The following is a 25,109-nucleotide window of genomic DNA, read 5'->3' as shown; positions in this document are numbered from 1 at the left end:
ACCAACGGTGTGAAGGCCACTCCATTAATAAAGTCTACAGGCAAAGAAGTTTAACCTTCCAGGTTCCGGCAAAAATCATGGCAAGTGACATCTTCAAGTCTCCGACTCAATCTGGCTCTTTCTTTCAGTCTTTTTTTTTTCATTGACTTTTGTTTTATTGTAACCTTTTTCTATTTTCATTTTGTACTTGCCACACGACTACAACAACAACTCATAACTTATATGATGCTCAATCCACTATTCCAAATGATACACTTTTATGCATAAACTAGAAAATCGCCCATCAAGGTGTGACGGGAGAAAATTGCTTCTAAAGGGAGTATTTTTTCGAGGTATAGAACTTTAACTTGGCAAAACTGTTTGATATGTGAGCCACTTTGATAGCTGTTACTTGTTTTGTGTTCAGTTCGGTTTACCATTTCATCATGAATAGACAACAAGGCGGTGCAACATGCCACACAACGCGTGTCACAATTGATTTATTGAAAGAAACGATCGGTGAACGAATAATTTCGCGTAATGGACCCGTGAATTGTCCTGTAGGACTATTTTTGCGGGGCTATGTGAAGTCTCTAGTCTACACCGATAAGCCGCAGACGTCTTGGAAGAGAACATTCGCTTCGTTATCACTGACATACGGCCTCCAATTGCTCAAAAAAGTGAGAAAATTGGATTTCCCGATTGGACTTTCTTTGAGCCGGCCGAAGTGGCCATATGCCGGATATTATATTTATATAAAAATGGCAAAGAATCATCTTCCGAATGAAATCAAATTCATGGTAATTAATACCATTTAACTGTGTTTTATTTGAACCTAAAATTCTATGCATCTAAAAAAAACACCCTTTACTTAAACGAAGCAATTGCCTGTTTCGTGATATTTTGATGGTTGAAATTTTAACCCGAACTCTAGTGGATTAACCCTAAACTCCAGTAGATAGCGTTCATTGTTGACCACTGTCGACCACGTTTTTTCATTCTCCTAAAATTAGTCTTACCAGTAAAACAGTTTGAGTTACTGGATCCATTTCATTCGTGTCACAATAAAGCATTTCCCGGCATGCCAAACATTGCCAAAAAATATTATCAAATTACCACGCTATGGCGCGAGTTTCATTGTTGGTGACGTCAGCGTTACTCGATCAGTGAATTCGCCATTATATATATATGAATATTTGCACTTTATTCCTGGAGTTTTAAAGTTAGTCTTTTAATTATATTCAAACATAAGGAACCGCTACGTATCATAATCTAAAGTCTAAAGTATCAAGTTATTAAAGCACGGCTAAAAATCTTTGGTTCGCCTGTATATTTGCAAATAATGTGTGGTGAATTTTCACGCCAATTGGCTTGTACCCATGTTACGGTCCTACGTTATGATAATTTCGTATCTCGCCAATTGGCTTGAGCTGATGTTAGGTTCCACGTTATGATAATTTCGTAATTTACTCGTCCATCTTATGAGATTTTTGTTCTTAAAATTGGAATAGAAAAAGAACCACATCGAATTTTCGAAAAATCGCTTCGAGGTGCACACCCCCATACTACAAACTAACTTTGTGCCAAATTTCATGAAAATCGGCCGACCGGTCTAGGCGCTATGCGCGTCACGGATATCCAAACATCCTACAGACATCCAGACATCCTCCGGATAGAGAGACTTTCAGCTTTATTATTAGTAAAGATAGTTATTTGTGCGTGTTGCCATACGGCCTCCCGCAACACGTTCAAAATTCGCTAAATTAAACAAGGGAGGGGAATGGAGTAAAAAGCTTACTTGGTAGGAAGCTGCAACGGCTGCGTTGCTTCATTGTGTATCATTTCTTTTAAACTTGCTTTAAGGGGGTATTCTAGTCTAGAGGCTTGATTTTAAGGTGATTTTACGTGCTTAATAGAAAAAAAAACAGTAGCTATTTTCATTATCCATTTTTATCAGTTATTTATTCATACTTTAAAATTATAAAAACGCATAATAGTTGGGAAAAAAAATTGAAGTTGGTGGAGGCTGGCAAAGTGGGGACTCTAAAAAAAGGGGGGGTCTCCTGGTTGACATGATTCTAATCCTCCTGGTGGTCTGAAACATGTAGTTAAGGTTACTTCTTATTAAACAAGGCTGTAGAATTGTCTGGACGTAGCCGATTTGAAAATATTTTTTTAAACAAAATGGCGTCGATTTCAAAAAAAAAAAAAAAAGTCCAATTTTTGGCTCCTTTTTTAAACTTTGGTATTTTTAAAAAAATAATGAAAATAAAAAATAAAAAAACCCTACGTCAAGACAATTTTGATAGTACTAAGAAAGTCTGCACCAAATTTCAAGTAAATCGGTACATTAGAACTTGAGATATATTGTCAAACGTATCGAAAAAACTAGTTTCGAGAAAAACGCGTTTAAAGTTTGCAGTGTCATTCCAGCAGAAGAGTTAATTTTAACAAAATTAACTGTAACTAAAAAAATAATTTGAGTTTCCATAAATCCTCTTAGAAACTTATTCTTAAAGGTCTAAACTTTGAGAATATGAAAGAAAAAAAATTGATTTTTTTTTTTGAATTTCTAGACTAGAATACCCCCTTAATACTGGAGCAACAACAAAAGTATCTTTGATCTGGTGTCTCACTTGAGCATGATGTACAAAAATGATATAGTGTAAGCAGTGCGCAACCACAAAGTCTGAGCGATGAAATTTTTTGCAGATTTTGCTTCTTATTCGTATGCAGTGTAACTTCTCGTGAATACTCTCGTGACTTATCATACTAATATAACGAATAAAATTGAATTGGGAAAACAAAGTTTTGAGGCAAATACATTATTGTGTGTTTTCATTCAAGAAATAATTTTATCTTAAATAATAATACAGTCGAACTGGCTTGTAACGAGTGCGAAGGGACCGCGATATTTGTTCGTTATAACCAAGTGCTCGTAAAAAATGGGTTTGTGAAGAAATCATAAGAATTCAAAACACATTTGCTTTATGTGATTTTTTTTTCTGTACAGTACCAAACAAATTAGTTAATATGCTTAGAACTAGTCTTATTGTCTCTTTCTTACTTTACTGTTTTCGAGAAATGCTTATGGCTAGATATCCTTCGTCACTTATACCCCTGACCTCTAAAACAGTTGGCTGCTTTTCTGCACATCAAAAGCCATCGACTACGTTGAGCGTGGTTCAGCTTGAAATTCTTCACATTTGATATTATCGTTATTGATGTCATGATTGTTTTTATCTGATTTAGTTTGAATTAGAGTTACAATAGTAATAACATTGGCAGCGACTACTCGACAAATATTTTTCAAATGCTTCTCTACTCCATAAACTAAAGAAAAGTACAGCAATCACTTGTTCTCATGATTTCGGACTCAGGGGTGCCCACCTGGGGGGGGGGGGTCATGGCGCTGGGGCATGGTATTTTTAGGGGGTGTTTTGAGGAGTATTTTTCAATTTTTTGGGGGGATCATGCTTGGGGGGTTCTTTACTATATTGAGGGAGGTGCGCCCTTGCTGTTAAGAGGGGAACCCCTGTCTGACTCTTCACTAACTTCAGAAAGTTTAAGGAATTTTTCCAAGGAAATATAAACTGCACTGGAAGTCAATAGACATTTTATGAATCACAAAATATTGCTCGCTTTAAGCAACGGTTTGCTCGTAAAAAACAAGAAATGCTCCAGTAGACTTCACATTATACCAACCAAGTAATTCTGATTTCCTCGTTAAATCAGGGTTTCGTTAAATCAGGGCTCGTTATAAGCGATTTCGACTGTAATTTCTCTTTAAACGGACAAAATCGGCTCATACCATTCATATACTTTGTAAGAGAATGCATTGCAATATCTGCTCCAAGTAGCAATGGGTTCTGAAAAAAAAAATAAAGAAATAAAAGTATTATGGTAAGCACACATACGCCTGAATGTGGTTGTAAGTACAAAATATATACGTGTATTTCTGCTGCAATAACTTATACCCTGACTTTAAGAGTGGTTATTTCTTCTTGGGTGCTTAACTGAACGAGAAAATGAGTCGGGTTATCGCATCAGTATCATTGCCTATAAGATAACCTCACTGAAATCAACTGTAATAACAATTCTTCTTTTTGCTAAACTCATCATGAAGAAAAAAAAACATTTGCAGCCGACTCTTGATAACTCGAAGCCTTATAACTCGAATATTCCTTTATATCGAAGTTTGCATTTGGTCCCAAATTGGTTTCGTGTTTTCAATACAAAGTTGTCTCTGTATCTCGAATACATACTTCTCTTAAGCCGAAGTTTTAACGCAGGTTGGTTTCAATTTTATGCATAAAAATGCAGTCAAAATAGGAAAAAAGTGGTTTTTCTCCTTTAACAAATTGTTTTGCTATCACCTTGTAGAAGAGGGATAATTTATTTACAATAGTGCTCCTTAATGTGTTTGTTGCAAGATATCTTGAAAACTATCCGATTGGGCTACTTTTTGTCATGGCTGACGGCCTAGAATTTCACTGCTGAAATATTTTTTATGAAGAGCTAAAATAATAATTTACTTTATCTAAACTTTACGTTTTGTAATCAATCTATTATGCACTATTTCTTTAAAAAAAAAATCATTTTTAAACTTCTGGGAAAGGAAGATCAAATAATTCGAGCTACCGATAACTCGAAGTTTTTAACCGGTCTTTTGGGACTTCGAATTATTGAGAGTTGACAATAGTTAAACTTTAAATTACAGAAATCGAACTATGTAAATTGCAAAAGGAAGCAATCTACATATATGTGTGTGTGTGTGAACGTCATACTTTTTTCAACAATTTTGATCCTCTCTCCCTTGTCACAATGAGTCACACTTCACCTTACCCCTTTCCCTCGTCAGATGTCATGCTGTTTTTCATGAACATATTTTAATTAAAGAATGCGTGATGTTACACTTCACGAACGCCTCTTCTCCCTTTAAAGCGTAAGGACATTCGTAGAAGGAAGGCCCATAATAAATATATAAAAGTTTTTTTAAAAAAGAAAAAAATACACGTGCTGATGCTAGAACGTTTGTAAATAAACAATTTGACAGGAATTGTAATATTCCAGCAAAGAAAAAATTAAGGGATTGAAGAGGGAAAATTATCAGACAGGGGGGGAAAAACCTCTTCCAATACAGTAATCACTTTTCACTCCAGGATCATCTTTATTTATGGTTAAACCAGTTGGATGCATTGAGAAGAGATAAAGTGGAGGGAGTGAAAACTTTCATTTGTGAAACAAAGATCCCGAGTCACGTGATAGATCTTGAAGCAAAGCATTGGAAGAAATCAAGTTTCATTCGCTAGTTTCACGCAGACGTGTTGACCATTCGTCGTTATTGAGTCAAGTGACTTGGAGTCCTTACCTGAGCATTTACTAAGCAATTGATTGGACGTGCTCCCCCCATTTACTGATTCCTTCTCTAAGGTTGGATGATGGGACCCTGATACCCTGAAGACAGCTCTGATTTTTTGATTCAGACCAGATACTCAAGCAATCCCTTGTCCAGCACCCCCAGAGGTACCGCTTCACTTGGAGGACTTGGTGACCACGAGCATATTTAACGTTCCCCACTCGCTATTTAATAAAGACGATGGATCTTCGACCAGCCAGGATCGAACCAGAGACCCTCCGATCACAAGTCCGATGCCTTACCGATCAGGATACCACAATACAGTTATCATTGGATGATTATTTAATCAATGGATGATAAAACCAGTCACTTTTTAAAATCAATTCTGGAAGAATATAATCATCACAGTATCCAAACGAGTAAAACCAACCTTTAATTAAATCACTATCGCTGTTGTATAAAATTAAGCTCGCTAAAAATTGAAAAGACTATAATATGTTAAAAATTACAAGAATATCAAAATTATTTTATCAATCGATGTCTGGAAAGAAATTGATGCCATACGACAATGAGTTTAAAGAACAAAGTATAAAACATGAATAAAACAAAGGTAATGTTGAATGTAATATTTTTTTTTACAAACTTTCAAACAATGTTGAATACGTCTTTTTCAAATTCGGTTAATCAAACAAAAAGACGCCAATATTTGAGACCCTTGTGCTAGTAAAATAAATGTACGTTTTGTTTCGTGAAAATGTCAACTGTATTTTGAAACACTTAAACACAGTGCATTCATCAGTACATTTAACAGCACATACATCAACAGTAGCAATTCATTTCTTTTTTTGGAACGTTTAAACTTTAAAACATTTTATTTCATTAAGTGCAGGTATGCCGGTTTATAAAATCACCAGCTTTACAATATCAAATGTCTTCAGATAGAATGTGATTTTAATAAGCAGCTGGAACTGTGCAAGGTAGTACCGAGGGGTAGACTATAGCACCCAGATACTGGGGTTTCACCATCATTAATGTTTTGTAAAGTCGCTAACGAATGGTAGTGCGGGTCGCGTTTTGTAAATTTAAAGAATCTGATTTTTTATGATTCGTATTGATCACAAATGCGTGAGAAACTGGAAAATTTATATTTGAATAAATACTTTCTGTCGATACATGCGTCAAAAATTATGGAAGATGTATTTTTCTGATTTCTACAAAAGTTGTGTTTAACGCATTATTATGCATAAATAAAATGTTTCAAGTGCCATAAATTGTCATGTAAAACATGCGCAATGTATATAGGGAGTTCAAATATGAGTCCATGAGAAGCAAAGGGATTGTAAGTGCCAAAATTTAAAATTTGAGATAATTAGTATAAATGGTAGGGCAACACTCTTCTCTCTTTTAGGGCAAGAGATTGTACTAGTAGCCCTGATAGTTGCTGCTATACAGCATGATGTTTAAAAAAAAACGTGCTGATTTGTGCATCACATGACTTCCTTATACTCCAATATAATGCCATTTCCCCATTACTGGCAGTTTTAATGGGATTCAATAGTTTACTCTCTAAATATCACCAACAGTGTCCAAATTGAAAACAGATTTAAAAATTAAAAAAAATAACATTAAAAAAATCCGCCAAATTTGTTGCCAAGTTGGCAACAAAACTTGGCGACCAAAAGACTGGCGATATATCGTCAAGTAACCGCCAATTTTTAACACCACCAATGATTCCCCCCCCCCCAAAGGGGCAAAAGACTCCTTTGGAAACAACCGAATGCAAACAAAAGGGGAGGTACACAACTAGACCCCATTAGGAGTCTAAGTACCAAATTTCAACTTTCTAGGACATACCGTTCTTGATTTATGCGACGTACATACATATATACAGACGTCACGAGAAAACTCGTTGCAATTAACACGGGAATGGTAAAAATGGATATTTCGCGTGTCTATACGTTCTTAGGCACTTTTCCACATGTGGTCGAGTCGAAAAAAAAAACTCAACATTCATTCGGGAGTGAGTAAAATGGAAATTAAGGTCGATTTTTGAGTGAAAATTTTTTCGCGAATACAATACTTCCTTTTTTGTAAAAGGAAGTAAAAAAAATTATAATGAAAGCCGATCTAGGATAGGAACGTTAAATGCGTTTTACTCGAAATAGTCCATTTAGATCCCTTTGCTTCTCGCTGCCCCATATATAACCACACGTTGTTAAATTAGTAAAATAAGGGTCGTGACGTACAAAAGGTTGCTAGCAGAAGGTTGAAATTTTGTTTGTATAGCATCTTTAGGTATTTCTTATGTATCTCCCTTGTTGTTTGCAATTGGATTTTTAAAAGCCCTTTTGCTCGTAAAACAAATAATTTAATTTTCTATTTATTTGTTTTATTTTTTATGATACTGATACCTTCCATGTTATGAAAACTCAAACTAACGAACATGTTTTTTGAGCAATCACGATTGCTTATTGCTTTCATTTGACCGTCCTTGACGTTGTGGTTCCTTTTTCAGCTTGGACCAGGGCTGCAGCACCACCGTCCACCGGCGGCGTCGCGGCTGGCCCTGAACACCGTCCACCGGAATCCATTTTTGCTGGGCGGTGGCGTCCATGTCCTACACATGCATGCTCATACACATTCCCCTACGCGCGCACGCCTTTACACACATACACACGCCTACGTGCACACACGTAAGCCTACACACACAACTATACACACGTAACCACCCAGGAGGAGGGACATGCTTGGGGGGGGGAGCCATTTCTAGAAACAATAACTCTAATCAGTAGGGTCTTGTCGCAACTCGTGATTGCGAAAAACATAATTTGAATTCAAAGTTTCGGAATTCAAATTAGAGTTAATTGGGGGAAGTGGGTCACAGATCTTTTTCCTTTTTTTTTTTAATTAATTACAGCACTTACTTGGCAATAAGGTGTCATAAACGTATTATCCACAGCTAAGAAGATGTCAGGATATTTTTTCAGGATCGCTGCAACTGCTGCTATATCTATCATTTTCATCGTAGGATTAGAAGGGGTCTCTATCCAAACCATCTAGAAAGAAATTTAGAGTAGTAGGGGAATGTGGGGCAAAGGTAAGAAGACTGAGTTTTTTCAAAATGAACAAATCGGAAATTTGTTTCGAAAATTACAGGACATAAAGAAAAAACATTGTATTATTTTATAATAAAACTTGCGTTGAAACAGTATTTTTTACTTTTGGCAGTAAATTTGAGTTTTCGAAAAAAAAGTTGAATTTTTTCACTTTTTTTTATGGGGCAAAGTGAAAAATGAAATATTTTTCTAATGAAATATTTTTTATTCGATTTTAAAACGTATTTTTGATCAAAAGAATCAGTAAATACAAGGTTGAATCAATAAATGAATTAATAAACGAATAATTAAATGAATAAATCAATTAATGTATGAAGAAAACTATATGAGCGAGTAAAAGAATGAATACATAAGAAAATAAGTGAATGAACTAATAAATATAAGGCAGTTTTTAAATGAAGTAATGTAAATGAATCAATTTCTAATGAAAACGTAAGTGATTTAAATTAAACGATTGAGTGAGTAAATGAAATAAATTATTTCACTTTGCCCCATCCACTTTGCCCCATGTACTTGAGTAAATGAACAACTTATTTAAAATACAAATAAGCTTAATATTAACTAAATAAATATTTCACTGAGTATTAGAAGGTCTGAATTAATATTTAAAATGTTAATTGCATGAACTTTATCATTTTATCGTAACAAAAATAATTTTTGACTCACAACAAAATATTACAGTATGAGTATCATTTTTTTTAAAATGCCTGTATTACCAAATGCTTTAATCTTCGGCGGCATTTGTTTCCTGACTGTAATAGACTACATGTGGTACTGCATAGTTAAAATAATACCCGATCACTAAACAGTGGCCGTTACTTAGAGATAAACTAAGCGATATCCTCAAAAAGGTTGGATTGCACACAGGGCTGCCATCGGGATTCTTTGCAAAACCCAAGACTGAGCTCATGAAATTTTCAAGAGGAAAGAAGAAAATCCAAGACCATATAAATAAGAATACTTGTTCTTTTTCTTTTTCTTTTTTTTTTGTAAATGAAACTGTTGTAGATGGTCAGTTATTAATCTTAAAAATCAAAAGTGGAAAATTGTGATATGGAATACTAAAACTCACATCTCAATAATAAATTATTCAGAACAATTTCTTAAAAAACGGTGTAAAAATTGTGCATTTGAAAAAAAGTTAAGAAGCAGGACACTTATAGACAGGGTTTCCAGATTTTAGAACAGTAAATACGGGACAGGCTTCGAGGAGTGAAGGGGGGGGGGAGATATTTTTGAGGTTGAGGACAATCATTGTTTATGTATTTTTAAGGAGTGATAAACAACCATGTTATAATAGCTTTCCATAGATTTCTCTCAGTATATTTATGGGTGAGCACATTTTAGAAGGAACTCTAACTCAAAGAATAAAGCAAGCAATAGAACGAAGCTCAGTAAACATAGCGACGTTAATAGGAACAGGTAAAAATTAGTTTTTTACTTGCGTTCGCTATAAGTTAAACGGTGCAATTGAAAATTTTTCTTGTTAAATGTGGCTACTTTATCTCAAATAGTAATGCAATTAATCGTACAGTATAACTTGTTTTTTAATGCCATACGTTTGAGCTGCACTTTCTTCACTTGAAAGCAGCAATTTTCTGAGGGGCTTAGGAATGGATTCTCCCTCGCCTATAAAATAATTCATAACCAGCCAATGGAGAAATCTGAATGAGTAAAATAATTTGAATGCATCATTTGCCACTTATCGTTTTCATTCATATCTTTTTGTGCAACTAAGCTATTAAGCACTTCCTTTATTATTGAAAAGTCATCGTATAGATCATCTACTGATACTTTATTTTCAATATGTAACTGTTCTACAATAGCTGAGAAGTCAGAAAACTACTTTATCCATTAAAGCCATTGGTCTTAAAACAAAAGGGGGATTTTTATCTATGAAATCAAACCATTTACTCGTGTGTGTGTATTTGAGAGCTGTTTCAAAAAATCTCTGGTATCCTTCAGTCAGACATTGTATTTTTCTACCATCTAGATGTTTTAAGGTTTTAGTGACGAACGATTCATAAAACTTATCTTCAAATCTGGCTCTCTAGCTGTTTCACCAAATGTGTCATAATATCATAAAGTTATCAGCTGCAGTTGTAGATTCATTTTGAAGTTTTTTACGGGCAACTTCAAAAACGGGGGACACATTACCAAGAAAATGGAAAACTAATGCAAACTTATTGGTTTCACACGTTTGAGCTGCACTTTCTTCACTTGAAAGCAATAATTTTCTGAATGGCTTAGGAATGGATTCTCCCTCACCTATAAAATAATTCATGAGAGAAGGCCAAGATTAAATGCGATCTACAGCAGGAGCTAAACTTAGCCATCGTGTCGGGATATGTTTTAGTAGCTCTTTAAAATCTAGGTTAGCAAACTCAAAAACTCCTTCAGATCATTCCGCTTAGTTGCAGATCTAGAAAAATTTGAATAAATTTTTAAAACAAAATGTTTTGACATCAATTTCTAAAGCAACAACAGCATGGCGAAATGCAGTGTTAACTTTATGAGCTAAACACCCTGACTTAAGTAAATTGTTCTTTTGCTCTCTAAGTACGGTATACAGTGATCTCTCGCTTATACGCGACCTCTGTTATACGCGTTTTTTCACGGGCCCGGCCAGCGATATAAGGAAACAATGTTAACTCTTGTTCATTTATACGCGAAACCTAAAATGCACCTTTCACTTATGCGCGATAAAATTTTTTCAAGTTTTAGTTAAATCGCGAAATCGCGTATTTGCGCTTCGCTTATCAGAAAATTTGTACCCTTCTTGTTCTGTCTATTTGAATGTATCGCACGCCTTTATTTCATTTTTCGAATTCTTCCAAACACGCGTTCTTTTTTGCACAAATGAGCAATTGGGGGTGGAATTAGTCTTGTGATTGACATCGAGAGGGGAGAACGGGTTACATACGAAAAGGTTGTCGTCATTAAAAGTCGTGGTCAAGCGGTAAGCATTGACGTTGCCTTGTATAAAAAATAACAATCGTACAACTTCATTTTTTTAAAAATTACAATGCATAAACCGAAATTATGTGCATATTGATTCATTAATATTAGTAGTGTACTATTAGTATTACTATAACTGTATTGCATTTAAGCATATTTTTTGGTTTTTCGCTTATGCGCGAATTTCACTTGTGCGCGATAATTTCGTTGTCCCTTTGGGTCGCGTATAAGTGAGAGGTCACTGTATACTGACCACTTTGTTTCAAAAATAACGTTGGTACTGTCGGTAGAAAATGATGAAACTGATCGTAAAGCCAAGTCTGACTCAATCGAGGCTTTAGTAAGAATCAAGCAGTTTACTATAGAGTCGGTCGTCTCGGAACTTTTTGCTTCTTTATTTTTTTATTACTCTTTATTAATCAATTTCCCCCCCCCCTTAAAATAATGTCTCGTTTTGTACAATATTGTTATTGGCTAGAATACGGGACTTTAGCCGTCCCGTATGGAAGTTCCCCGGGAGGCGGGACAATTTTTCAAAATACGGGACTCCCTTGAAATCCGGGACGTCTGCAACCCTGCTTATAGAACATAAAGAGAGAAATAACATCCAGGGCTAGAGCTGATAAGTTTTCAATTATTTTTGTCGGTAAAATATTTAATGAATTTTTCATCAAGGAAACTAAACTCCCAAGAACCAAATTCTCGAAAGCCCTGGAAGCCTTGATTGCGCAATGATTTGTCTCCCTGTAGAGATATCCGCACAGGCCCCTAGCCTCCGCATCCTCATATATCTAATAGCCAATTCACTGATCGGGTAACACTCCTGACGTCACCAACAATGAAAATCGCGCCACGACATGATAATTCGATAATATTTTTTGATAATGTTTGACATACAGGGAATTTCTTTAATTTTGACAAGACTGAGCTGGATTCGGTAACTTAACTGTTTCACTGCTAAGCCTCATTTTAGCAGAATGAAGAAACGAAAAAAGGACAACAATGAACGCTATCTACTAGAGTTTAGGATTAATCCACTGGAGTTGGGTTAAATTTTCACTCATCAATATATCACCAAACAGACAATGGCTTTGTTCAAATATAGAAGCAATTTTCACAAGTCATACGTTGACGTGCGATTTTCCAGTAATAAAATAATTCAATTTTCCCGATTTCTTTCCTTTTTAGCCTACTTTCCCAGTAAAAGTCAGAGAAAGTGGAAAAAAGCATGAAAGAAGGCTTAATGCATCTTAAAAATATCCCGAAAAACAAAAAAAAGTCAAAAATAAATAAAATAGTTAGATAAATATTGAAAAATTAAAAATTGGAAAGTAGGGTATTGAGATGGGGGAAAATGTCTGTCGGTCTGTCTGTCTGTCGGTCTGTCTGTCTGTCGGTCTGTCTGTCTGTCGGTCTGTCTGTCTGTCCCCCCCCCCCCCCCCGTAATAACTTTTGAATGAATAGTCCGATTCGAACAAACTTTTTTTTGTTCGAAAGATCTCGGCGAGTACACCTCATTCCCATATTTCACTTTTTGATTTGAACTATTTTTTGTTCAATTTTGAACAGTTCAAAAAAACTTAACATTAGCGCCTACGGGGAAATTCAAGGCAATTCCGAACTGTGAGGTGAATTTTCTTCAAACAAACTTTGTAGTAAAAAACTTTTGATAAAAAACTTGTATATAAAATATCTTTTTGATTTCAACAATTTTCCGTTCAATTTTGAACAGTTCAAATCCCTTAACATTAGCGTCTACGGGGAAACTGAAAGTCAATGTAGATTCCGTACTTGAAGGCGGATTTACTTCAAACAAATTTTGTTGGAAACAGCTCTTGACGCCAAACTCCAGACTCCGACTCGGAGAATTTAGGGGCACCTGACTCCGACTCGACTCCTGTGCCCGATAATTAATCTGACTCCGACTCCCCGACTTCGACTCTGACTTCGTAGCTTTGGCAAAAATGTATACACGGAGGACAGATGACTGACTCTGATTTTTGGATATTCGACTCCGACTCCTTTATCCCAAAATGAGATTGACTCCGTCTCCGCAGCTATGGTTTTAACTGTGAAATAATTATTGTTGGTATGACTTGTCTTTATTTTGACGCTAAAGTTTTAATTTAGGCATTCAGTTTTCGGCGAATAAACTCGAAGTCATTCATGTTTCTACATAAAGATATACGCAGACGATTTTTTTTTTTTTTTGACAATGAAAATTACATCTTTAAGTTGACATTTTATTGTTTTTATTTATTTTGGTAATTGCATTAATTCATTTAAAAAAATATTTTTTGCAACAGGGGAAAAAGAAACGATTTTTTTATATGATGTATTTATTTTAATAAGCTTATTAATTTTAATTATTATTTTTTTCGTTTTGAAAGCTGTTAAAGATTTTATGGAAAAAAGTGTATTAGATGTTTTGTTTAAAAGGTGCTGCTGCTTTTAAGATGAGTGTGGAATATTTTATTCCTAGAAATCAGCTTAAAATATTTAAAAAATATATTTGAAACAATTTGCAAATTTTAGCTATTTTTGAGAATATTGATCAGGTACTAGAAAGTAGTATGGGTATAGTAGGCTCGTTAAGTTCTAGACAGAACTTCTTGTTTTTTTGTCTTTTCTGAATTCCACTACATTTATTTGGTATTTTCAATTTGCGTCATTCAACCTCCGCTTACCGTTTTTGTTTGCTTTACAGAGACCAACCGTATAAATTACAATGCAGAAGGCGCAGCCACAGTAAAAAAGAATGCACAAATGAATTTACGTGAGCACTATAATCAATACTAATGGTTCTAAATAATAAGAAGACATTTCTGTGTGGAGAAAAAAAATCTTCGAGGAAAGACTTTCTATTTTTTTCCCAGCAATTACAAACAAATTAATTCAGAAAACTGTTTCGTAGCTCTTCGATGTTAATTCGCTGGGTATCTTCATACAAAAATATTTTTGTTGCAAAGAAAATGCTAGTTTCTTTAAGCATTATTTAAAGTTAGTGTCCGTAATTTGAAAATCTGTTCTTCATCTAAATCTTGTTGCTTGAACTGTATTTAGATCTTTTTTCCCTAATCATTAAATTTTTTACTCTGAATCAAGGTTGCTTCACACCCAGGGCCGGATTTGCAAGTGTGGAAGCCCCGGGGCAATGAAGGAGTGGAGACCCCTAATCAGGGTTCGAAAAAATCAGCATATTTTTTGAAAATATCCGATACTTTGATATAATATCCAAGTATTTTGATATATATGTATATATCCGATATTTTCGACCCGTGAAAGTTAGGATATTTTGTAAAAAATTTATTGTGGCGGCCCCTTTGTTGTAGAGGCCCCGGGGCAGTAGCTCCGCCTGCCCTCCCCTAAATCCGGTCCTGTTCACACTATTGATTATGTATCCAAAAATCATTGAATTCTGGTTCTACTCTTTTGAAAGGTCATCTCAAAACCTCCACTCTGATTCAGCTTATTTTCAAGGTTTTTATATTCGCATTCGCTTCCTAACCTTTGGTGCTAGAAATTTTTTTTTTGATCATTAAAAGAAAAAAGTCATCATTTAACGTTCTAGAACTAAAGTTGTTCCACTGGATCGTGACTTTTCTTTTAATGGCATTTATCGTATTTTTTCAAAGGTTGATTTATTCTTTTCTTTTGCTTCTGCTTTTTGATTGCTTATGTAACTGTTTTTCATTTTTATCCGAAGGTCACTCAGGAATATGAAAAGATTCCTTCAGAACTCTTCCTTGTTATATAATCTAAACAGCCACAACAACTGAAGTGTTTATTTTTTTACTTTTTCTTGCAACTGTAGTCTCGCTTTTTTGGGTCAAGGTCAAGACAACCGTGCCATTATGCGGTGTCTGCAGGGCTGCGGAGTCGGAAGGAAATTGGCCGACTCCGACTCCTGGATTTTAAAACGAGATTTAAAATCCAGGATTTTTATTTATCCTAGATTTTTATTTATCTATTTTCTCTTCTTTATTTCGGTTTCCCCCCTCATGGGAAGGGGAAGAAACCTCTAAACAGCGAATGAAATAAGATAAATAAATACCTTTGTGCTGAACAGTAAAGTAAGACAAAACAACGTAAGCAGAAGCACAAATTTGTAAATTACAGCAGACACGTGTTTCGGCGTCACAGGGAACGCCTTTTTCAATGCAAAAAATAATGAGCTTATGGATGATATGGCTGATATGGCTTTTGTCGGATGTCTTTTCATCCATAAGCTAATTATTTTTTGCATTGAAAAAGGCGTTCCCTGTTACGCCGAAACACGTGTCTGCTGTAATTTACAAATTTGTGCTTCTGCTTACGTTGTTTTGTCTTACTTTAGCGAATGAAATATTAATTCCTTTTTATGAAGTTTTCGCGTGGTAGTTTATCGTAAACCTATGATGCCCAAAACGTTTGAAATAAAATTTGAACCTCAAATTTTCCAATAGTTACGATTTTAAAAATAAAAGTACTTAAAAGTCAAATTTTTTTTTAAAAAATGGAAACGATTAATTTTCTCTCCTTTAATGTTTCACAAATAAATGTTGATCAAATCGTGTGCTTTCAATTTCTGAGAGCTGTAACTTGAGAGAGAAAAAACCTTTTTCGCAAAGTCAAAACCTTTTCTTGAGAGGAAGAGGTCTGATCCGGGTGACACCCATGTGGTAGGTTCCACCCCAAGTTAATTTCAGAGTTATATTTAAAAAAATATATAAATTCTTTCATTCTGAAAAATGTCCCCAATAAATCTTTATATTGCATCTATAAAATGTAAGCGTAATATTATTTTTTTACGAAGAGAGGCCGGGTACATGTACAGTTTGAACAAATTTTACACAAAATGCGGCGGTATACAGCCTTATGCGAATAGCTTTTACTGTACCTACATTTCTTCTTCGTCCAATTTTTAATTTTAATTTTACTGGCTGCTTTAGAATTAACCTTAAAATGAAGATTTTATGATTAATTGAAATTATTGAGTATTGTAACCAACAAATCATGTAGGGGAGGGAGGCCCAAAGCGGGCAGGTTAACAAAGAACACTCCAAAGTAGTAGTTTTTGGATTTTTATCGCAGCAATATTGGTTTTATTTCCTAGCAGTGTGTTTGAACTTAAAAAAAAATAATAATTTTGCAGTACTTCAAACCAAATATTTATTTATTATCAAACATTACAAACACTTGGAAAATCCGCTTTGCCCAACCAGGGGACCTAAAGCGGGTAAAGCGGGTAAGCGTAACTAATTGTGATTTGGTACATTTGCCAATCAAATATGAACTTATAAATGATTCAGTTAATTGACTAGCTAACTGCCATCATAAAAAAATATACTTATCTAAGTTAAATTGAAAATCAAAGTCTGCACATTTGTTTTTTAAACATAAAGAAATAACTGACTAAATTCATAGACTTGCCATCATAAAAAGTAACTTTTTAAAGTTATACTTATATTATTGAAATAGAAAATCGAAGTCAGCACCATGTGTCAAGAAATTATAATTAAACTGGAGGACCCAACAGACGTTGTTCTGTTCAAACTTTGTAAATTTAAAAGTTAAGAAATTTCAATAAACTATCAAATCTTTGAACCGTTTTGTTGAAAAAATAAGTAAAAAGAAAACATTTTAAGCTGCTTGGTGTCAGAATGCGTATATTTATTACAAATTGATTTATCTAATGCCCACTGAGCAGTTGTTTTATTAACTATTTTTTCTCCCGCATTTGACGGTTTGTTCCTTCAGCCATACTCAAAGGATAAAAAGCGTCTTCAGATATTAAGTGTAAAATAGTAACTGCCCATCTAGAACAAAGGGGAAATCCCACTGCAACATCCCCCATATGAAAAAGAATAAAACAATCGAAAGGATACCGTTTAAAAAAATGATAAAGGTAAAAAACAGTTCTTTGAATAAGCGAAAATCACTCACCCTCCCCCCCCCCCCCCCCTCCCGATGTAAAATAAACCATATGAAATATTTCGCCAAATAAAGAAAAAATACAATAAATTAGTAGCTTTAAAATGTAAACAAATGATCACGCAACTCTATTGTTTATAGCCAAAGTCGCCAAGCCACCACGTTACTGTAATCCAGCCGATCAGTGAGCAAAGCCAACTTCGATCGATTAGAATCCGATCTTTTGAACGAAAACTTTTAAAACTTCATATATTGCCTAATTTGTTCTTTCCACCAAAGATAAAGATCTTCCACTGCACTGATCTTTTGAGTATAGAACTACTCTATTGTAATTTATCTGGACGAAAATAAAATTTGTTTCGTCTTTTAGTTCCATCATCTTTTTCTTTAATAATGTACTGATTAGTTAGATATTCCTTAAAGTATTCTTGACAATGATGCCAATACTCAGATGGATTTCAGCCGAGAAACAAATGTTGCTAGGTACGATACTCTCTGATCATTGGTCACATGGTTCAACTACGACGACAGAACATACGTTTTGCGTGAACCTTCCAATACTTTAGTTTAAAATATATCACGGGACTTAAAATCGTTGCCTTCAAGAGAAATGAAGGCTTCTCTCTCTCTCTACGTTTTATCTATTCTCAATTGACATATCAAAGTAGGAAATTTCATTACAAAAAGCAGAGCTGGCTTTCTTATTGTCCTTTGGCAACGGGTTAAATATTTATTTCAGCTCTCGCTGAACAATAGATTAAAATAAATATTAATCATTTGCGAGATATAACCATCCAATCTTTAAATTAATTAATTAACAAAAACGTTTCCGATTCGATCCATCGCGCTTCGAAACCATGCTTGCCACAACTTAATTAAGCACAAAAAATTTGATCAAAATCGGTTCAGACGTTTAAAAGCCTTATGGTGACAAACGTCCGCACAGAAGGTTTTTATATATTAAGATATATGATTAAGTCTTATACCCGCTTCGCCCGAAGGCACGCTTTAAATTTCAATAATTGTAACCTTAAATTTAAGAAAGAAACAAACAAAATGACCATCGTAGTTTGAACGTGGATGGTGTCAGAATAACATAATGTTATAGACATTAAAAAAAACGAGCTGATGTGTGCATCACATGACTTTCTTTTACTTCAATTTAATGTCATTTTCTCGTTACTGGTAGTTTTAATATGATTCAATAGTTTATTCTCTAAATATCACCTACAGTGGCCAAATTAAAACCAGATTTAAAAAAAAAATAAATAAAAAATTGCCAAATTTGTTGCCAAGTTGGTGACAAAACTTGGCGAGCAAAAGACTGGCGATATATCGCCAAGTGTCCGCCAAATTATAACACCACTTGAGTTTACATCTAAATTAACAATGATTTCTCCCTAAAAAGGGGCAAAAGACCCCCTTTGGAGAATTCGAATGCAACCAAAAAGGAAGGTGCACAACTAGACCCCACTAGGAGTGTACTTACGAAATTTCAACTTTCTAGGACATTCCGTTCTTGAGTTATGCGACATACATACACACATACGTACATACATACGTACATACAGACGTCACGAGAAAACTCTATGTAAATAACTCGGGGATCGTCAAAGTGGATATTTCGGGTGTCTGTATGTTCCTAGGCACATATCCACGTGTGGTCGGGTTGGAAAAAAAAACTCAACATTCATTTGGGGTGAGCAAAATGGAAATTAAGGCCGATTTTTGGGTGAAAATTTTTTCGCGAATACAATACTTCCTTTTTGGTAAAAGGAAGTAATAAACTGGTTTTCGACTAATCACAAGTTAAAAACCTTTAGTTTTTTACTTTCTTCTATATCTAATATATAGAAGAAAGTATTGGATTCGTGCAAATTTTCGAATTTCGAATTTTGACGGATTCGAACGTTTTGAGGTGTGCTGAGTTCATTTCGACCATTTTAGGAAAATGTCTGTCTGTCTGTGTGTGTGTGTGTGTATGTATGTATGTGTGTGTGTGTATGTATGTGTGTCACGTCTGTGTGTGACCAGTTTTTTGTGGCCGCTCTACAACAAAAACTACCGCATGAAATCGAACGAAATTTAGTACACATATGTGCCCCTATGTGAACTTGTGCCCATTAGTTTTTGGCGCGAATTCCTCCAAGGGGGGTGGAGCAATGGGACGTTTTTCGAGTTACGCGTGCTTGCTATTCCTCAAGAAGTTACTGGCGGAATCAAACAAAATTTGGTCCATATGTTGGTATTAACAGGATCAGGTGCTGATTCAATTTTGGTGTCAATAACTCAAACGGGGGTTGAGCTATAGAACGTTTTTTGTCGTCAATTGTGACTGCTGTATCTCAAGAAATAATGAACGGAATGAAAGAAAAATTTATCGGCAAGTAGCCCTTAGTGGGTATAAGAACTGATTTTATTTTTGTGTCAACAGCTAAAAAGGGGGTAGCGCAATCACCCGTTCTTTTTTTCCATTTTGAGTGCCCTATCTTAAGAAGTAATGCTACGTTCTGGTTGAAATTTGGAATATATGTGAATCCATATGTAAACAGGCTTTGGTTCTATTTTGACGCCGATCGCTCCAAAAGGTGTTGATTTTTTTTTTTTTTTTTTTTTTTTTTTTGCGAATAAAAAATATTTTTATTAATGCAACAATAAGAAAGATAAATCGTAATAGATTGTCGTCTGCGTATTTCTCGTGATTTTAATTGTATGGAAATGATAGGAAATATTATCTCAATGATTTAAAATTTTTAACTGTTGCCATCTTATGTTTGTTAACAAATAAAATATTTGTAATTCATTCAAGCAAGGCTTTAAAAATAACTTTCAATTTTCACTCTTTGCTTCGCTTTTGCAATAATTCAGACATTGGGATAGTCGTCAAGTTTTTGCATGTGTCATTTTGTTTTTGTTGGGAATATTGCTTCCTCGTCAAGCATGGGGAGGGATCAGAAAAAAAAAAAAAGAAGAAAAATATAGAAGAAAGTTTCGTGATGGCCACAACATACTAGTTTTACTTTCTTCTATATCTAATATATAGAAGAAAGTATTGGATTCGTGCAAATTTTTGAATTTCGAATTTTGACGGATTCGAACGTTTTGAGTTGTGCTGAGTCCATTTCGACTATTTTTGGAAAATGTCTGTCTGTCTGTGTGTGTGTGTGTGTGTGTGTATGTGTGTCACGTCTGTGTGTGACCAGTTTTTTGTGGCCGCTCTACAGCAAAAACTACCGCATGAAATCGAACGAAATTTGGTACACATATGTGCCCCTATGTGAACTTGTGCCCATTGGTTTTTGGCGCGAATTCCTCCAAGGGGGTGGAGCAATGGGACGTTTTTTGAGTTACGCGTGCTTGCTATTCCTCAGGAAGTAACAGGCGGAATCAAACAAAATTTGGTTCATATGTTCCCATCAACAGGAACAGGTGCTGATTCAATTTTGGTGTCAATAACTCAAACGGGGGTTGAGCTATAGAATGTTTTTTGTCGTCAATTGTGACTGCTGTATCTCAAGAAATAATGAACGGAATGAAAGAAAAATTTATCGGCAAGTAGCCCTTAGTGGGTATAAGAGCTGATTTTATTTTGGTGTCAACAGCTAGAAAGGGAGTAGCGCAATCGCCCGTTCTTTTTTTCCATTGTGAGTGCCCTATCTCAAGAAGTAATACTACGTTCTGGTTGAAATTTGGAACATATGTTAATCCATATGTAAACAGGCTTTGGTTCAATTTTGACGCCAATCGCTCCAAGAGGAGTTGATTTTTTTTTTTTTTTTTTTTTTTTTTGCGAATAAAAATAGCTTTATTAATACAACAATAAGAAAGATAAATCGTAATAGATTGTCGTCTGCGTATTTCTCGTGATTTTAATTGTATGGAAATGATCGGAAATATTATCTCAATGATTTAAAATTTTTAACTGTTGCCATCTTATGTTTGTTAACAAATAAAATATTTATAATTAATTCAAGCAAGGCTTTTAAAATAACTTTCAATTTTCGCTCTTTGCTTTGCTTTTGCAATAATTCAAACATTTGGATGGTCGTCTAGTTTTTGCATGTGTAATTTTGTTTTGTTGGGAATATTGCATATTGTCAAGCATGGGGAGGGATCAGAAAAAAAAAAAAAGAAAAATATGGAAGAAAGTTTCGTGATGGCCACAACATACTAGTTTAGATATGTATCACTTTTCTTATTTTAAGCTTGGTTACGCCATGCCGTTTCACTGCTGCTATGACTGATTGAAACTCAGGGGTGTTCAGGTAAACACTACATACGCATACATCGCAGCTTGCACTCCATACGGTGGCAAACGAATGCCAACCCGCTTTGGGACACCCTCCCCTACTTATTTTATTTCATACATTTTAGTGAGAACCAAGCTTATAGACATAGTCTTTAGATTTAAAAATCTGATATATTTTCCCGACTTGCTCAAGGTATATCTTCCTTTTACTATTTAACTGAGATCGGAGTAAAAAATATATTATTATTTTTATTTGAAAGTGGTTATTGTATCAATGTTATAGCAACAAAACCGTTTGCTGACAGTTGCTATTAGTTCAAAAAAGTAAAAAAAAAAAAAAAACAAGCAAACTAGCGGGGCGGTGGAATAAGCTGTTGCTATTACAGAAAGTGTAAGTTCGATAAGTGAAGAAGCCAGATAGTTGCCAATGGTTGTTCTTTTATTAGGAGGTCTATATACGTAAATCGAACCAATTTGTAGTTGCTGTTTTTTTTATTTATTTATTTATTTATTTATTTATTTATTTATTTAAGGTAAGGAGAGTAAGTGAAAACTAGAGAAAAAAAAAGAAGGTCGGAGTTGGTATGTTTTTCAAAGACTCCGACTCTTTTGCTCCAAAATCAGTCCGACTCCGACTCTTCGACTCCGACTCCACAGCCCTGGGTGTCTGAAGCCCTGAAGTGATGTGAGATAACCGTAAAGCTCAAAGAACGCACGTGTTCTTTGATTGCTGAAATTCGACTGATCGGCACCCTTTTCTTTTTCGAGGAACGTATCGATCTTTACTATTCTTAAGTCCTTGACCTTGATTTAAATTTATTTTAAAACGTTTTCATTCTCTCGTGAAGCATTTTCACAACCCTCCATCGCTTTCACGAGGCGTTTTGCTCTCTGCTTTTTCTCTGTTTTCGCTTTCATTTTCTCACTTCCGGATTATCGCTCATCCATTTTCCGCGTTATTGTTTGTTTCTGCTCTATTTTCTTCGTTTTTATTGCATGACTCGGACCGTATACCCTTTGGCGAAAGACACCGTTGTCCCTTTTTTACAGTCAAATCATTCATAGTTTTCCTTTATGGATTTGTTCGCATTCAGTAGTTCACAATGATAGGTGTTAGGGGCCGTAGTGGCCTGATCGGTGAGGCAGCGCACTCGTAAAAGAAAGGTTCCCGGATTCGATGCCAGTCGATCGAAGATCCTCCGTGTTCGTTGGTGGTGACTAGGGCTCTTTTAATAATTCGAGATCACAAAGTCCTCTAAGTGAATGAATACCTTTAGAGGTGCTGAACAAGGGATTGATCGGCTTCTTTTCTGGATGAATAAAATTAAAAAAAAATCTGAGCTGTATTCAGAACCAAACAGAGCTGTGTAGAGTTGGGTCTCATCCAACCGGTTAAATCACGAAAAATGGTAAGTACGGGGAACCCTGGAGTATGATATGATGATGATGTTATGAAAAGTGTTAAAAGATCATCAATTGTAACAAGTGCGACTAATTCAGATATAATAATAACAAAATTTGACTTTTAGTGGGAGTACAGTTTTAGAGATATATCAGAGTTTGAAGCTATCTTCGTGTCTGCTTCCAAAAATTTCAGTTTTAATGATAATGCGGCATGCGCTGTATATTGTTGCCGGATTCCACTTGCAGTGCAAGTGTTATAACAGGGACACCCATCTACATAAAACATTTTTAGGTTGAAGATCGGGAAAACAGATTTTTATGACACATCATTCAACTTTGAAAGATAATTATTACCCCAAGATTTTTCCGATAAATTGTTTTAAAAAAATGCTTTAATACGTATTTTTAATAGAAATTGAAATCTTCTATGACAGTTTACCTTCGTATTATCTCGAATGTGTTTCTCCAGTTGATGGTGATCTCGTAAATCAACAAACGAAACGCTGATTCTTTCCAAATCACTGCAAATGCTTAGGTAAGTTCTGGTACCTATAAATATATGAAAGCATATAAATTAAAAAGTGGAAGCTGTTTGTCAATACAAGATTATTTTTTCAACTAAATTAAATAATAAAGACGGCATTTGTACTAAATAAAATAAATTTCAAAAATTCCAAAATAATGACTGGTATTTCTTGCGAATTTTTTTGCAAATGCTTCCGTAAGATCTCATATCTAAATTAGAAAAAATATATGTTAGGAAAACGTTTTAACCAATGCATGAGTGCCCATACGCAAAATTTGAAGGGGGGAGTAAGATATTTTCCCCCTGGTTTAACAGTATACTTTCCCATGGAAACCGATTTCAGTACAGATTAGAGTTATTAAAATTTGACAACTTATTCATTAATAACTGGAGAAGAAATGTTTTTACATTTTTGCAAAGAAAAACGTACTAAAAGCAAGGAAATTTCGCCTTCTAAAGGAGGTCTTGAGCCCGCACTTACCCCCCTATATGGGCGCTCTTAGATCATAGAGAAAATGGTCTAAGGTCTACAATGGTCTAAGTGGGCGCCCATGAGCCAATGTATGGACTATTTTTGACGTTTCACACCGAAAGTTCACTCATCCGATACCTGTTAGTGCATTAACTTTTAAGTTAATGCACTAAGTCACCGCCCTCAAGCCAGGGCTAAAGCGGAACATAATGCAATATACCGACAGCCTTGCTATGTTATCCCATCCAGAGATGGCAGTTCCGTCCATATTAGGGCCGTTTCCATGGACACTTTCGACCCCGCAAAAAGCTTGCTTATCACCGCATTCCGGTTATTTGCGTTGTTTATGTGGAATCTCTCTACTCCTGCTAGTTTCTGGAGTAAAAGCGGTGTTTTTACCCAGAATGCATTACGCGAAACAAGTTCGTCTCCTAGCCGCTAAGGATGCTGGGTAAAAACCGCTTTCTCTGGTACAATGGGAGAACCTCTTTTTACATGGAAACGGGGAATTTTTCAATCGGTTTTTTTGTGGATCCAGAACGGAGATTTACCGGGTCGAAAAGTGCGTTATGAACGCGGCTATTGTGGACTTATCAGTCTGGAATAGTGAATAACCGATCTGGAGTCAGATGCCATTTTATTGAAGCTGAGAGTGAAAACAAACTGGTAGATAAAATAAATTTACCTCACCTATTGCTTTTAAGCCCTTCTGCCTTCAGCTCGCTTATTCGCTATCCCAGACTATTGAGTCTACAACAAGGACGAAACTGCAGGATCTCTGGATATGCTTTTCTCCGCACACACCCCACCTCTTATCTGTAAGCCTCAGGTTCCACTCTCTGGATGTGCTAACCGGGCTGTCGGTATATTGCATGTAGTTTTGATTTTGCCTTGGCTTGTGTTTGAATCCACTAGTATACTCGAAATTTTCAGGTGCCTTGTTTTACCAAAACTAAGCTTGGAATTGGTCGTATGGGAGAAGCTATTTGACTAAAGATAAATAGCTCCGTTTTCCCAAGCATTCAGAAGCTTAAAAGAAATCCTACGACGATAGTGTTAGTTGTGACCGAAATGTAACAAAAAATTCGATGAATTCTGATCAGTCTGGGAAAACAACGCACAATTTGACGTTG

General features: G+C 35.3%; 1 protein-coding gene across 1 annotated transcript in view; it reads right to left on the bottom strand.

Annotated features, from left to right (window-relative positions):
- The window catches only part of LOC129220725 (cystathionine gamma-lyase-like), a 77,868-nt gene that overhangs the window by 13,428 nt on the left and 39,331 nt on the right, over positions 1–25,109 (bottom strand). The window contains exons 4-6 of the mRNA XM_054855155.1: positions 23,418–23,527; positions 8,263–8,394; positions 3,791–3,848 (exon numbers count right to left, since the gene is read on the bottom strand). Coding sequence (XP_054711130.1) covers positions 3,791–3,848; positions 8,263–8,394; positions 23,418–23,527 — 300 coding nt within the window. The remainder of the gene's footprint in view (positions 1–3,790; positions 3,849–8,262; positions 8,395–23,417; positions 23,528–25,109) is intronic.

The sequence above is a fragment of the Uloborus diversus genome, chromosome 4 (assembly GCF_026930045.1).
Source record: "Uloborus diversus isolate 005 chromosome 4, Udiv.v.3.1, whole genome shotgun sequence".
In the NCBI taxonomy this organism is placed as follows: Eukaryota; Metazoa; Arthropoda; class Arachnida; order Araneae; family Uloboridae; genus Uloborus; species Uloborus diversus.
This window is presented reverse-complemented; position numbering and strand designations above follow the sequence as displayed.